Source organism: Vidua chalybeata, chromosome 15 (genome assembly GCF_026979565.1).
Source record: "Vidua chalybeata isolate OUT-0048 chromosome 15, bVidCha1 merged haplotype, whole genome shotgun sequence".
Classification (NCBI taxonomy): Eukaryota; Metazoa; Chordata; class Aves; order Passeriformes; family Viduidae; genus Vidua; species Vidua chalybeata.
The window spans coordinates 2,141,160-2,155,320 of record NC_071544.1 but is presented as its reverse complement, the minus strand read 5'-3'; the positions used below and the strand labels follow the sequence as shown (position 1 = coordinate 2,155,320).

Here is a 14,161-nt window from a genome sequence, read left to right as displayed (position 1 = left end):
AAACATCTCCATGGGATTCCGAGATCATGCTACCAGCCCTTGAGCCTTTGAGGCAGCTGCCTGCCAGACCACAGCTCCAACCTGCTTACAGGAATATCTCACACTGCTGACCAGGCTGGAGGTCCGTCCATCCATCCATCCATCCATCCATCCATCCATCCATCCATCCATCCATCATCCATCCATCCATCCATCCATCATCCATCCATCCATCCATCCATCCATCCATCCATCCATCCATCCATCCATCATCCATCCAGGCTTCCTGCCTCCAACAGTGGCTGGAAGCAGGTTGAGTTGAAAGCTGTGGGTGAACTCCACAACAAAGCAGGCACCAGCCAAGATTCCTCAGAACAGTCTTTTAAGCTTTTAATAGTGTGCAGCTCTGGGGCTCTCTCTGTCACCGTGTGTTCCCCATTTCTGTGTTTAGTGGGTTCCAGTGGGTTTATTTTCTGTGGATGTGTCCTGGTTACCCTTGGAGCCTTGAGCACTTGCAGCATCCTGCAGCCAGGGGCTCCAGGGCTGGGCAAGGACCCTCCTCTTTCGACTTTTTGGAACCTGCTTCCCTCTCATTTCTCCAGATGCTCCTCTGTTCTGAAGGAGCAACACAACCCCCTCTCCCTGCACACGCAGCTGCTGGCTCAGCCGTTTCTTTTCCAGGATGAGGGATCTGGTGTTCCCCAGTGGCTTCCCAGTGTGACGGGGGACTCGAGGCTTCTCCAACAACTCTGCTGATGCAGCTGCTCCTGGGAAGGGATGAGTGAGCGGAGCCCTGGAATCCCAGCCCTCAGTGCCACGTTGTCTCTTTTCAGATGAGGCCGAGAAGAACGATGACACCGTGGAGAAGATCGTGAAGATCATCATCCAAAACGAAGGTGAGCACTTCCATAGGCCGGCCCGGAGCCATGCTGACCACTTTGGCTGATGCATTCCTGTTTTTCCCTCTCTCTTCAGCAAATGTGGAGGCTCTCAAGGAGATGTTGGGGGAAAATGAAGAGATGCCAGTGCCAGTGCCCAGGTGAGGGAAGCTCATAGCAGCTTGTGGCTGCTCCACAGTGAGGGACAAGCAGCCCCTTTCCAGCTGCTACAAAGAATCTTCCCAACCTTCTCCTGAGGGTTTTGAGGAGTGCTTTACCCCTTGTCAAGTGGAACAGCTCTTCCTCTTTCCTGTCCCCAGCGCACATCCCCCCCAGAGCTGCCACTCCCAGGGCTTGCTGCAGTGGGGCTGCACCAGGGTTGGGACATCTCCCTGAGGTGACACAACCTGTCATCTTCTGTTGCAGCCTCTGTCCCCACAGCAGCAGCCAGGATGGGGGCCCACCACATCACCACACGGTGCACCTGGGCTCCACGCAGGCGCCCTGCATCCACTGCAGCAGGAGGAGGAGGCACCCGCTGCAGCGCCAGGGGCGGTCCAAGGAGGGCAAAAGCAGGATGTATCCCGGAGAGACCACCGTCTTCTCAGTGGGCAGGTACCCGAACGAGCTTTGCCAGACGTTTCCCTGCTGGAATGAGCACCACGGGCTCTCCTCAGTCCTCCTGTTCCTTCCCCCTTCCCCACGTGCCCACGGTTCCCTCTTGCTGTTTTGCATTGGGATGCCCCAGCAGCCGCTCTGCAGCTGGAGCTCCTGAGCACCCAGGTGGTTCCTGCACCTGGAAATGCCTGTGGTATGTGGCAGGCTGTGATGCACCGGTGGCTTCCCTCCTTCTCCGGGAAGGTGACTCAAGCTGGGTTTTCCTGCTGAGTCAGTGCTGGGCACAGCCCCAGCTCCGTGTCCTTTCAGAGCCTGCTGTCCCAGCTCGGAGCAAGCAGGGCCCTTGCTGCCCAGCTGGGGGCTTCAGGGACCTCACCGTGGGGAACAGAGGGGACAGCACGTCTCAGGTGCAAGCCACCACCTGCTCACAATGAAAGAGTGGCTGTGCTGCTCCAGGTTGCTGTCTCCAATGATGTCTGTAATTAGGTGACACGGCAGCGATGTAACAATAGGGGAGTGTTCCTGATACTTCCCACAAATGCTTTCCAGTCCCCACCTGGTTTCACCTCAAGGGACTTCCTGAGCTTCCTGTGGTCTCTGTGTGGTCACTAACCTGTAGAACAGTCTGTAGGCTTGCCCAGGCTGCCCCATTCCCCAGCAGAAAGGGTTAGGAAAGTCTTCCTGGGCTTGGCTCCCTCCGGCTGTGGTGACTGGGGCAGGGTGACAAGCAACTGCTGGTCCCTGGATGGCCACCGTGGTGAGACACAAAGCTCTGTCATGCTCACATTGTGCACAAGGTCCTCATTCAGGGCCTGGGCCTTGAGGAAACTTCATGCTGTGGTCCAGAGAGACAGTCCTTTCACGGGAATGCTGAGCCAAAGTGGGCATGGAATCGTGGAATGGTTTGGATTGGAAGTGACCTCAAAGATCATCTCATTCTCCCCTCTGCCGTGGGCAGGGACAACTTCCACTATCCCAGGTTGCTCCAAGCTCCAGCCAACCTGGCCTTGGACACTTCCAGGGATCCAGGAGGAGCCACAGCCTCCCTGGGCACCCTGTGCCAGGAACTCCCCCCCACTCCCAGGGAACAATTCCTTCCTGATATCCCATCTCTCCCTGCCCTCTGGCAGTGGGAAGCCATTCCCTGTGTCCTATCATGTGGATTTTTTTCCACCACCACGGGCAGGAGCCTCAGCAGGGAGGTGAGCTGGGGCTTTCTGGGCAGCTGGAGAAGCAGGGAGACCTGCTGGACCTCCCTAGGCCAATCTGCAGCTCAGATCACATCTTGTGGACACTGCCAGCTCCCAGCTCCCTCCATGCCCGTTGCTGTCCTTGGAGGTGGTGCCCAGCAGGCCAGGGCTCTGCACAGTTGTGTACTCACTGCTAATTCATTCCCTGGCTGGTGCCCAGCTCCATCCACTCCTCCATGTCCTCTGTCCGTGCTCTTCCCAGCCTCCTCTCAGCACTCGGAGTGCTCTCCTTTCCCAAAGGCACCTTCCCTCAATTCCTGTTTTTTTTCTCTTGAACCCTGTTAATATTCCACCCCACACCAGCCTTCTCTGCAGGGCAGTCATCCCATTTCTCCAAGGCTTTATTTTCAATCCTGAATCTCTTTGGAACAAGGTCCAACTGCTAAGGGACCTATGTGCCCATGAGGTACGATCCCACCTCCAAATGCTGCTTCTTATTTCCAAGCTGGCCCCTTTTCTCTTCCAGATTCTGGATGACTTTTCCAGGATTGCCCTTCCTGTGTCTTATTTATGGCAAATATCTTGAAGTACTTTGACCCAGCTCTGACCCTACAAAACAGAGTTTCTTTAACCCACCCCTAGAGTTAAAGACACCCTCAGGTCTTGTTCTCCTTTATTTTTGGTGTTGTTCTTGCCTTGGATGCAGTGGTTGAGAGTCCAGCCCCCTCCTACATGGAATGAGCCCTGGTAGGCACAGGCTCATCCCTGAGGAGAGGAAAGGATGGAGCTGTGGAGGTCCACCAAGATCATCCAGGGCTGGAGCATGGGGCACCTGAGGAGGCACTTTTGGCCTGGAGAATTAGAAAGAGATGATCTAATCAGCCCCATCAGCCAGAGTGTGTCACATCCCACTGAATCCCAGGCCCCAGGGATGCTGATGAGGCAGGCAGGAAGGGCTCCTCTTCTTTCCCTCACCAGCCAGAGGTTGGCTACGTCACCTCTTGTGCCCTCTCTGGTCCAAACCCTTCCTGCTCTTTGAATCCACTCCCAGCTCTTCCAGGCTAACATTGCGCAATGGCATTACCAAGACGTGATCCTGTCACTTGTGTCTCCTTCCTGTCCCTCTTCAGGGCCAGAACATTCTTTGGTCTCCCCAAATGGCAGTGCTGGTGTCTTATCTCCAAATATCTGGATAGACCTGAAAGGTCACCTTTGCTGCTGCTTGGCCTGACCTGAGCAGTCCTTTGGGAGCCCTCTCTGGAGCTGGAGCATTTCTCTTCTCCACCCTCCCAGTCCTGAGCAGCTTTCTGGCCCTGCTGAGGGGTTGGTGCTGCCACAGGCGGGGCTCCAGCCTGGAAGTGGTCTCCTTCACCTCTGCCAACTCTCCTGGCATCTGTTCTTATCTTTTGGATCTCTCTGCTTTTTCCCTTGGAACAGCAGTGCTGCCATGTGCTTGACCTTTGTGTCTTGCTCTTCTTTCCACACCAGCAGCACTTGAACTTTCTGAAATTGTGCTTTGCCCTGACACTGACTGGCAGCTGAACCTCAGCAGAGCCAGGTCCGTTGGCTTTTCCATGCGCGATCCAAGCGCAGTGAGAGTGGCTCTGGGTGAGCCATGGGCTGCACGAGGTCTCACTGGTGGCTCTGGCTGGTGGGCACCAGCTCCTTGTGGAGGAGATTTCCTGTCTGCTGGTCCAGCAGCAGCTGGCAGTGCTGGTGAGGAGGAGTCATGGTGTGTCACAATCAGCACAATCACAATTCAGACTATCAGGCTTTGCTGACACCTTACCCTTCCCAGACTGAGGGAACTGGGAGAGGAGAAAGCTCCAAGGAGACTTTAGAGCCCCTTCCAGTGCCTAGAGGGGTTCCCAGAGAGCTGGAGAAGGACTTGGGACAAGGGCACAGAGTGACAGGACAAGGGGGAATGGCTCCCTGCTGCCAGTGGGCAGGGTTAGAAGGGATATTGGGAAGAATTTGGTGGGGAGGCCCTAGCACCAGTTGCCCAGAGAAGCTGTGGCTGCCCCTAGATCCCTGGAAGTGTCCAAGGCCAGGCTGGATGGAGCTTGGAGCAACCAGGTTGAAGGGAAATTGTCCCTGCCTATGGCAGGGGATGGGAGTGGATGATCTTTTAGGACCTCCTTCCAACTCAAGCCATTCCATGAGTCTATGATCCCTAACCCCTGTCTTCTCCCATGTGCAATGTTGCACCACCTCTGATTACTAACCCACCTTTTGAGGGTGTCAGACCCATTTCTGCAGCTTTTCTCCTGCCCACCCAGGAGCGCTGAGCTGTTACCTGCTCACGGTGGAACCCTGGTGAACACTCGGGTACCATCCGCCCCTCCAGGGGATGATGCAAAGTGTACTCTGGCAGATTTTAGCCAAACAACTCCTCCAGCCTCTGATCCCTGTATCCAAATCACTGCCAAAACCCTGTCCCTGCCCTCACTGAGGGCACGCTGTCATCCAGGCTGTCTCAGAGCATTTCCATCTTGCTGCTAGGAGGACAAGCTCTGCCCCAGCCAAGATCTGGAATGCACTTCCCATCCATCTCTTTCTGCTTGTTTTGCTCAAAATGAAGGGGAAAATCAGCCTGGGGACATGGCTTGCGTAGGTGTGAATGGGTCAGAAAGGCTGGAGATCACGGCAAAGAGAGGAGATCCAGGGCTGGAGGTACGGGCGAGCTGGGAATCCAGCGGTGGGACAGCTTGGAAAAAACTGCTCTGTCCTGCCCCCATTCCAGGTTCCGTGTCACACACATCGGGAAGAAGCCGCCCGTGCAGGAGCAGCAGGACGGTGCCCTGCCCGCCGGCAGCCGGCAGCCGAGCACGGAGGAGCTGGAGCGCAGCAGCGAGATGCTCCAGCGGGAACGGGCTCTCAACGGGACTGTCCCCACGGGTGGCCTGCAGAACGGAGCCATCCAGACGGGCACCCAGAGTGGCAGAAGCGCGGAGCAAAGCGTGTCCGCCAGCCCAGCCGCGAACACACCAGCCAGCTCCGGCACCCGTGACAGCCGGCGGGCGGGCGCGGGGCCCGGCACGGCGGGGTCCGGCCCGGTGGGGCCGGGCACGGCGGGGGCCGGCCCGGTGGGGTCCCTGCAGGATGCTGGCTCTGCTCCCGGGAGCTCGAGCCGCCAGCGAAGGCTCATGAGCATGCCGGCGCTGGGAGCGTCGAGTCCCAGCATCCCAGGAGAGCTGGCGAGGGAAGGAGCCGGCATCTGCCTGGAGGAGATCGGACTGGCGTCGGCAGATGAAGTGTCGGATATTCACGGGAGCCTGAGTCTGCAGGAACAGGCCGATGAGTTGGGGAGAGACGACAGCAGCAGGAAAGAGGCCGGAGGGGAGGACAGGAAGCAGCAGGTACGTTCCTCCTCTCCCTGGTCCCCCATGTGGTCCCCTGGGCTGGAGGGGGATTGCTTTTCCCACCCATTTTCCAATGTCTGAGGCAGTGGAGTGACTGTGACACGTCCCACCCTGCTTCAGGGGCAGTGGGAGGTGCTGCAGACCTGCTGCTGGTTCCCCTTGGCAAGGGATTGCTTTTCCTTTGTGGCTGAGCTGGGATTTTGACCTCGGAGAGCTCCACTGCTGCACGTGGTGTCCCCAAAACCGTAGCCTCGATGGGGTCCAATGTGGCCAGTAAGGAACAGGCAGGGGCAGATTTCTCCAGGAGCCTTTCTTACCTCAAAGGCCAGGAAATGGCAAAGCCAAGTGGTCATTTCTTGCCTCTTTTCCCCTGCTCCTGAAGAGCTGTGCTCAGAGAGGAGGAAAGCCCACCCTGCCTGGAGCTTCCAGTACCCTGGTACCTCCCAATATCCCACCCAACCACCTTGCTGGAGGGGTTAGAAAGCTCCAGGGGATTTTCTCCCTGGAATTGCCTCTGTGCTGTTATCAGTGAGCAAATGAGGCTGCTGGTGGTGGTTCAGACACCCAGAATTTCACTCACAGGCTTATGCACTCCTTTGTGGTTCTGCAGCTGGGAAAAGGTGATTTTCATGGAAGGGGGCTGGGAAACAACCCCTGTGTAGTGTCAGAAGCTCCACGAGCTGGGCCTTGACTTTCCTCACAAAACCAGCACCAGAGCACGTGTGGCAAAGCCCTTGGAAGAAAAAGGAAGCCAAATGCCTGGGTAAAATTCCTGGCATGCTTCAAAGCCATGGAGATCCCCTGGGGCTGGTTCTGCGCGGGCTGGGCACGGCCCATGCACATGCCAGCAGTCCTTGGCAGGGGGTGGGATGGGATAGGACTGGGTCAGCACGGGAGAGGCCTGGGAAAGGTGCCTGGCTGGATGCTGGGTAAGGACAAAGCAGGATCCCACTGTTTCCCTCTTTGCTTTCTGGTAACCAGGCTGGAAGGTTGGAGCTGTTTCATGGAGAAGGGCAGCCCATGGCAGGATAGAGCTGATGGGCTGCAGCCCTTCCCCAGAGACCTGGGGAGGTGGTGACAGGTCCTCCTGTGGCCCACTGAGCCTTGGGAATCCCTCTGATCCCTGGGGAAGCCGTTAGGTGCAGGGCAAGCCCAGGCACATGGCGATGTCTGCCCCCTCCGCAGTGCCAGGCTCTTGTCCTGGCTGCTGCCCGCGGTGCTGGGGTGCTCCAGCACATGGGGTCCCAGGAGAACGGTGACAGGACCTCCCAGGGATGTTTGTCCCCAAGCACTGGTGCCACTTGGACCCTCCCCCATGCCCTCAGTCGCAGTCAGAGCCAGCACGAGGGTGGTTGGCTGCTGCTCCTCGCGTCCTGCAGGTGGTGGGGAAGGGCGGAGGTGGTGCCCGGGCTGTAGTCGCTCCTGGAGACTCAGGGGAGTTCTGCCCCTCGGGTCAGTGCTGTGGCCAAGAGAGAGCCCCCGCCCAGGCCCCGCTCTATGGGGGCGCTGACACCCCTCCTCCATCCCACAGGAGCCCAGCGCCGCGGAGCAGGACCGTGTGTGACGTGAGTGCTCGTCCCCTGCCCCTGGGACAATGTCTGGGCGGGGTGGGAGGGCACTGCCGGTGTCCCTGCCCTGGTGGGTCTCCGCTTGGTGCTGCAGATGGAGAGAGGGTGAACTCTTTCTCCAGGGGGTCGGGACGTGCCCGGCCACAGGCGGCGACTGCGGGAACTCCCATTTGCGGGTGGTGGGGAGGCGCCACGGCTGTGGGGACAAGCCCTATCCTGCCTCTCTCCCCACAGCTCCTCTCCGCTCCCGGCTGGAGCGTGCACGGGAGGCGCGCAGCCCCTGGACCCCTCGGGGCTGGGGGCTCTGCCGTGGGGCAGCCGCGGGGCAGCCGTGCCCGGCCCCGGGTGGGCAGCTACGCGCTTGGCATGGCCGGAGCGACGCGCCGGCGTCACCGACAACCGCGCTCGGCGCCAGCCTTCATCCCATTGGCAATAGGTACCCGAGTCCCACCCACCGCACCCCCCCCCGGAGACCCCCCCGAGGGACCCTCGGGCCCGGCAGGGGCAGGACCGCACCCAGAGCCCGCCGCCCCCGCGGCCCCCCAGCTCCGGGGGAAGGATCAGAGGGGACCGCGGCGAGGGGCAGGGATGGAGGCAGCGGCTTGAGCCCCCCCCCCGGGGCGGTGGGGAGCACCCCCCACCCACCCGGCACGTTCAGCACAGAGCACAGCCCCCCCCGGGCACCCCTGCCACGCAGAGCGGGCACAGGCACAAATCCTGCACCGGCAGGTCCCTGGGAGATGCTGGCGGAGAGAGGAGCTCCCAGCCCCATCCCGGCACGGGAGGGGCCGGAGCCGGGCCCCGGGGGCAGGATGGCCCCGGGCCAGGCCAGCGGGCAGCCCCAGGGCCCGCGCGAGCTTCGGTGTGTAACGCCCTGTACATAGACGAGCTACAACCATTAAAGCTGCTGAACCCCTCGCCAGGGCCAGCGGGATTTATTGATTTATTGGGAACAGCCCCCCCACGCCCGCTCCTGCCTGTGGGGAGGAGCTGTGGGGGCTGGCAGGGTCCAGAGATGAGCCCCCCAGGAACCAGGGCTGGGAGTGCATGGGCGATGCCAGGCAGGAAGGGCAGAGGCAAGAAGGGCATGAGATGGGGCCTGGCTGTGGCACTGGGCACCCTAAAAAAGGGGCTCTGGGTGCTGTAACTGGGATGCAGGACCACTCTGCAAGCAGCACTGGGCAGGATGCAGCCCCTGGAGAGACCAGCTCGGGGCATGGAGCAGCACCAACCCCTGCTGCTGGGACAGCAGCCTGTGGTGGTTTACTCGGGCAAAGCTTTTTGGGGCACGGGGGGCTGGGGGGACCCACAGGGTCAGCTGAAGTGAAGCTCGGGGTCGGGCTCGGGGGCTCGGCCGGGCGGCGGGGGCGGCGCACGGAGCTGCAGAGAGGGAGAGGAGAGGAAAAGGGAGAGGGAGAGAAGTGGTGCCAACATGCTGAGGCCACTCATCCCCCTTCAGACCCCCCAAAACACACATTACAGAAAGGCTGGGGCAGGTTTTGGGGTCACAGCATCCCTGTGAAGGGACTTACCGGCCGCAGGCGCGTGGCTGCCAGGTCTGGAGAACTCTGCCCGCTGCCCGTGCCGTCCTGCCGGCAACCTGGGAGGGCCCAGCAGCTCAGCCTGGCTTTCTGGGCTCCCCCAGCCCCTTGCCAGTTTCCCCAGTTTCCCCAGCACTCACCTCCCAGTGCTGTCTCAGGAGCAGGGCTGGGGACCAGGCTGGCCCCGGGCGCGAGGCCAGGAGGGGAGAAGGGTGGAGGGGATGGTGATGGCAGCTCCTGGGAAGACACAGCCAAGAAGGATGGGCATGGTGGGAAGGGGGTCTTCACCCCAGCACTCATGGAAGTGCCAGGGTGACACAATGACCCTCCTGCCACCAACCTGCCCGGCTGCCTCCCGGGCCCCGGTGAGCTCCTCCACCACCAAGGAGGGGAAGACGCCGACGCGGCCATCGAAGTCGCCGGTCCAGAAGCCATCGTCCACCTCACCGGCGGCGCGGGGCAGCACCCGGATGATGGCCCCCTCGGGGAAACTCAGCTCCTCGGGGCTCTGCCCCTCGTAGTCGTACAGGGCTCGCACCAGCCAGGCTGTGGGGAGGGCAGGGAGGGGGCTCAGCACCCTCTGGATCCTGCCCCCCTCCCTGGGGTGGGGGTGATGCCCGGCACCCACCTCCAGGCTCCAGCACCAGTTCTGCAGCCATGATGCTGGAGAGCTGGCGGTGCAAGGCAGAGGGGCCTGGGGGGCCAAGCCCAGCCCCTGAGTCACACCCCAGGGACAGCAGGTACTTTTCGGGGACGTAGCCGACCTGCCCTGCCTTGTTCCGAGCCTGAGGAAGCAGAAACCACGTGAACATCCCAGGCTTCAGAGTGGGGCCAGCCTGGGGACCTCCAGAAGGTGTCCCTCAGTATGGAGGGGGCTCAGCCTGCTCCCACCTTCACCCACTCCTCTGCGTCCCCATCCTCGATGATCTCCAGCTCCTCACCCTGGCTGATGGACAGCTCATCTGCCTGGCAGCCCTGCAGGAGATGGGGACAGAGTGGCAGAGAGGCTGAGCTGCCATCCCTGGGCAGGCAGGGTGAGGGCCGGGCAGGCAGGGCCATACCTGGTAGCCAAAGATCACCCGGCAGGTGTAGGGGTAGGTGCGAGCAGCAGGCCCCGGCTCATCGTCCTCATCCGGCTCATCACTGTCCTCGTAGTCATCGAACTCGGCCGGGTCCAGCCCCGTGGGGGTCTCCTCGCCTGTCCCCACCATGGCCCCAGCCAGCCAGGCGTCCACGTCCAGCCCTGCTGCCCGCAGCAGTGCCAGCCGTGCCTCGGCCTTCACTCGGCTCACCTGGGGACACCGCTCATTGTCACAGTGCCCAGGACATCGCTGGCAGTGTCCCAACCCCATCTCCCCATCCCCAGGCGTGGTGGCATCCCCAGAAACACACCCCAAGTGCAGCATCCCAGCCACCACCCCTCCCTGTCCCTACCTCCCTCACCCTGGGGGTGACAGACCTCGATGTCACCGCAAGCTCCCTGCCTGGGGGTCCCACCTCTGCCTTGCGGATGTTTTCCTTCACTTCCTCCATCTGCCGCTCCACGGCCGCTGCTTCCGCCTCCAGCCCCTGCTGCCGCCTGGCCTCCAGCCGCTGCAGCACCTGGGCAGGCACCCACAGCTCAGAGGGTGGTGGCAGCTGGTGAGGGGCTGCAAAAGCCCCTCCCTGAGCCCCCCGGCGCTCCGTGGGGCAGGACAACACCCACCTCCTCGCTGTGTGCCCTGTTCTTGCGCTCCCGGGCCACCCGCGTGGCCCAGCGCCGCGCCTCCTTTTCCAGGCTGGCCCCGTCGTCTGCTGGTGGCAGCAGGCACACCTGGGCAAGGACATGGGGGTGACAAGGGGGTGGCTGTGCAGACCCCACCTTGCTGTAATGACCCCCTCCACTTACCTCCTCCACCCCGGTGAGCTGGAATCGCTGCTCAGGTGCCAGGGAGAAGGCGGGGTGGTCCTGCAGGAAGAGGAGCAGGTCCTGCTCCCGGCACACCTGCAGCAGGGGAGCGGCGTGGGGCCGGGGGCTCACCTGTGCCCTCGTGTCCCACCCGGCTCAGGGGACAGTGCCGTTACCAGTGCCGATGCCTCCACAATGCCCTGGAACCAGTCCCGGGTGGCCCGGCAGGTCTCCACCTCTGTCCGGCTGGCGGCCGACAAGTGCTCCCGCAGCCGCTCGTAGAGGTCCCCGTCCAGTGCCTGGGGGAAAGCAGATGGGAACCCCCCCAGCACTGCCACATTGCCCCACTGGAGCATCCCTGAGCCCCCAGGGCAGCCAGCCCTGACCCTGTGCCAGCGGGACCCTCCCTGCCAGCAGTGGGGAAATGCTCCTTGTGGGGCACGGGGTCCGGGCATCTCCTACCTGCATGGCCGCGGGCAGCTCCACACGCTGGTAGTGCTGCAGGTGGGCAGAGGCAGACACCAGGGCGAAGCTGTACTCGTTCTGAACCCCTGCCAGCTGCCTCGAGTGCTCGGCCAGTCGCGCTGAGAACTGTGGGGACGCGGGCAGTGAGGCTTGGCGATGGTGCCCCGTGTCCCCCTGTATCCACCCACGTGGGTACCCTGCCAACCCCTGCGCCACCGACCTTGGCACTGAGCTTTTGCAGGCTGGCCTTGGTGTGAAATATCCGCCGGTCGCTCCTGCGGAGGCTGGGGAGGGTGGGAGGGGGGTGTGAGACCCCCCCGCAGCCACGGCAGCCCCCCGGCCCCGTGTCCCCCGCTCACCGCGCCTCCACATCGGCCGCCTTGTCCTTGGCTACCTCGCTGCTGCGCTGGAGGTGGCTGAACTGCTTCTTCGCCTTGTCCAGCTCCTTCACCGTCTCCAGCAGCTCCACCTGCGCCTTCTGCAGCCGCTCGATGCCCTGCGGGGAGCGTCAGCTGGGGGGGACAGGTGTCCCCAGCGCCCGGGCACAGGGGACATGTCCTTGTCCCGGTACCTTCTTGAGTGTCCTCTCCTTGGAGAGGCGGGCGCTGCGGGCGACCTCGGCGGCCAGGGCGCGGTAGCTCTCGGAGGCGGTGACACGGACCTGCCCGGCGTGTGCTGTCCCCTCGATGACGCCTTTCCAGACAGCGGCCACGCTCCTGTGGGCACAGGGTTAACACAGGGCCGGGTACTCCCTGCCCCGTGACAGCTGTTGGGGATGCCCCGCAGGACTGCCAGCACCCCCAGTCCCAGCAGGGCCCTGGAACTGGGGACATCCCACCCACAGCTGTCCTGGTGACACCCAAATCCTGGTTGGCATTAAGCATCTCCAAGTTGGGAGGGCCACGGGCAGGCATAGCCAGCCCCAGCTGCTTGTCCCCAGCCCTGTCACTGTCCTCAGCCCACCTGGAGTCGCCAGCCTCGCCACGGCCCCGCTGCCAGTCTCTCTTCACGAACTGGCTCGCCAGCCTCTGCAGAGCCTGCACACAGACCTGGCATCACTGGCACTGCTCGAGCACCCACCACCCCCCTCAGGGCCCAAAACGGGGCTCCCCCACCCCGGCTGCCCACCCCATGGACCTGGGGACACACACGTGTCCCCCCAGAGCACAGACACATCCCTGTGGCTCGGTGTCAGCAGGAATCCCATCGTGCTCCCCATGACAAAACCTTTTTTTGGGGGGCAGCCACCACAATGAAAGGACCGCCCCCACTGTGACTTTTGGGACAGAGCACCTGCAAGGCGACATCAGTGAGAGACAGAGGGGAGGAGCCCCAGCAAAGCCAAGCACAGCAAGACCCCAACCCTGGGGGGAAGGATGGTCACCCCCAGCCTGGGGGGTGTGAGGAGGGGAGTGACACGGTGACCAGCTGCAGGAAGGGGGGACACAATTCTGCTGCAATATGTCCCCAAGGGACGCTGCAGGGACATCTCACATCAAAACCAAACTGACATTTCAGAGCAGCGCCCTGCGATGACCCAGCAGACAGCAGAGCCCAGCCGTTTCCTCCCTCCACAAGGTTTTCCCTCCAGGCTCCCAAAACACCCAAGGTTTGGGCCATGCTGTGCTCAGCAGAGCCCCCAGCGGGTGCTGAACGTGGTCAGGGTCCTCCCGGCAGGATGAGCCATCTGCCACCACCCTCCGGGGCCAGCACGGAGCAGCCACGCTCGGGTAATTTCCGAGGCTGCCCTCTGCCTGCGTGGGGCCGTGCCCAGCTCCTGCCCAGGCAGGCAGGATGGGGCCTGGGCCCCCCCAGGATGATCCCGAATCCCCTGGCACCTCCTTACCTGCCCGTACTCCCTGTCAATGGTGGCCCTCTGCTTGCTGTAGGACCTGGGGGGAGAGGGGACACAGAGAGGACACACAGAGAGAGGGGCAGGGATGGGCCATCCCTCCCATCACCTGCTGCCACCATCCCCCTGCCATCTCCCCCTGGCACCATCCTGTCCCCATCAGGCCACCCCAGTGGGTGATGGAGCCCATGACCTCGAGGTGACAGGCTCAAGGTGAGCCGTGCCCGGTCCCTGGCCCACCCGTGCCCGGTCTCAGCTTGGGGACACGCACACACAAGTGGGACGAGCTGCTTCATCTCAGCCTGGGGACACACACACGGGATGAGCTGCCCGGTCTCAGCTCGACCTGTGTCACCTGTGCGGGCCCTACCTGATGTCCTCCAGCAGCTCGGCGTCCCGCTGCTGTTTGCTCTGCAGGCCCGACAGCTGCTCCAGGAGATGGACACGCAGCTCCTGGGTGAGCTTCACCTGCGGGAATGTCCCGCTCAGCGCCGCGGCCCCGGCGGGCAGGGGTGCGGGGATGCGCTGTCCGCCCTGCCCGGGTACCGGTGCCCACCGGCCCCCACTCCTGAGTGCCACCCAAACGCGGCCTCGCTTCCCCAGCCCCGGGAGGCTGCGCCGGGGGCGAGTCTCGGTCACGGCTGCAGGAACGGCAGCGAGGGAGGACGCGGCCCCGGTGACCCGCCCCGTGGCCCGGCCCGGCCCGGCGCTCACCTTGCGCGGCGGCGGCTGCATCGCTGCGCTGCCCCGGTCCCGGTGCCGATCTCAATCCCGGTGCCGGTCCCCGATCGCCGCCGCCCCGATCCGCGTGTGCGGAGCC

General features: G+C 62.6%; 2 protein-coding genes across 5 annotated transcripts in view; one reads left to right on the top strand and one right to left on the bottom strand.

The window, feature by feature from the left end:
- RELL2 (RELT like 2) overlaps positions 1–8,513 on the top strand; it is a 16,522-nt gene extending 8,009 nt beyond the window's left edge. For all 3 annotated transcript variants that reach the window (XM_053957016.1, XM_053957014.1, XM_053957015.1), the window contains exons 3-8: positions 813–875; positions 955–1,018; positions 1,284–1,472; positions 5,409–6,024; positions 7,559–7,592; positions 7,830–8,513. In XM_053957016.1, coding sequence (XP_053812991.1) covers positions 813–875; positions 955–1,018; positions 1,284–1,472; positions 5,409–6,024; positions 7,559–7,591 — 965 coding nt within the window. In that variant the 3' untranslated portion in view covers position 7,592; positions 7,830–8,513. The remainder of the gene's footprint in view (positions 1–812; positions 876–954; positions 1,019–1,283; positions 1,473–5,408; positions 6,025–7,558; positions 7,593–7,829) is intronic.
- FCHSD1 (FCH and double SH3 domains 1) lies at positions 8,494–14,161 on the bottom strand. Of its 2 annotated transcripts, XM_053957013.1 has the most exons (19): positions 14,056–14,161; positions 13,712–13,809; positions 13,336–13,381; positions 12,453–12,526; positions 12,061–12,205; positions 11,849–11,985; positions 11,710–11,773; positions 11,487–11,615; positions 11,201–11,323; positions 11,025–11,120; positions 10,842–10,949; positions 10,634–10,738; positions 10,198–10,428; positions 10,028–10,111; positions 9,765–9,921; positions 9,477–9,682; positions 9,277–9,373; positions 9,128–9,195; positions 8,494–8,975 (listed from the first exon to the last, which is right to left on the bottom strand). In XM_053957013.1, exons 1-19 carry the CDS (start codon positions 14,074–14,076, stop codon positions 8,910–8,912), a joined length of 2,055 nt encoding a protein of 684 aa, XP_053812988.1. In that variant the 5' UTR covers positions 14,077–14,161; the 3' UTR covers positions 8,494–8,909. The 2 variants fall into 2 exon arrangements, with proteins under 2 accessions (XP_053812988.1, XP_053812987.1); XM_053957012.1 differs by having other exon boundaries at positions 10,842–11,120.

Coding starts and splice junctions, on each gene's coding strand:
- FCHSD1 (XM_053957012.1), bottom strand. CDS start 14,076: ATGCAGCCGCCGCCGCGCAAG. Junction 9,196..9,276: donor TCCTGAGACAGCACTGGGAG/GTGAGTGCTGGG, acceptor GGGCCCTCCCAG/GTTGCCGGCAGGACGGCACG. Junction 8,976..9,127: donor CAGCCACGCGCCTGCGGCCG/GTAAGTCCCTTC, acceptor CCCTCTCTGCAG/CTCCGTGCGCCGCCCCCGCC.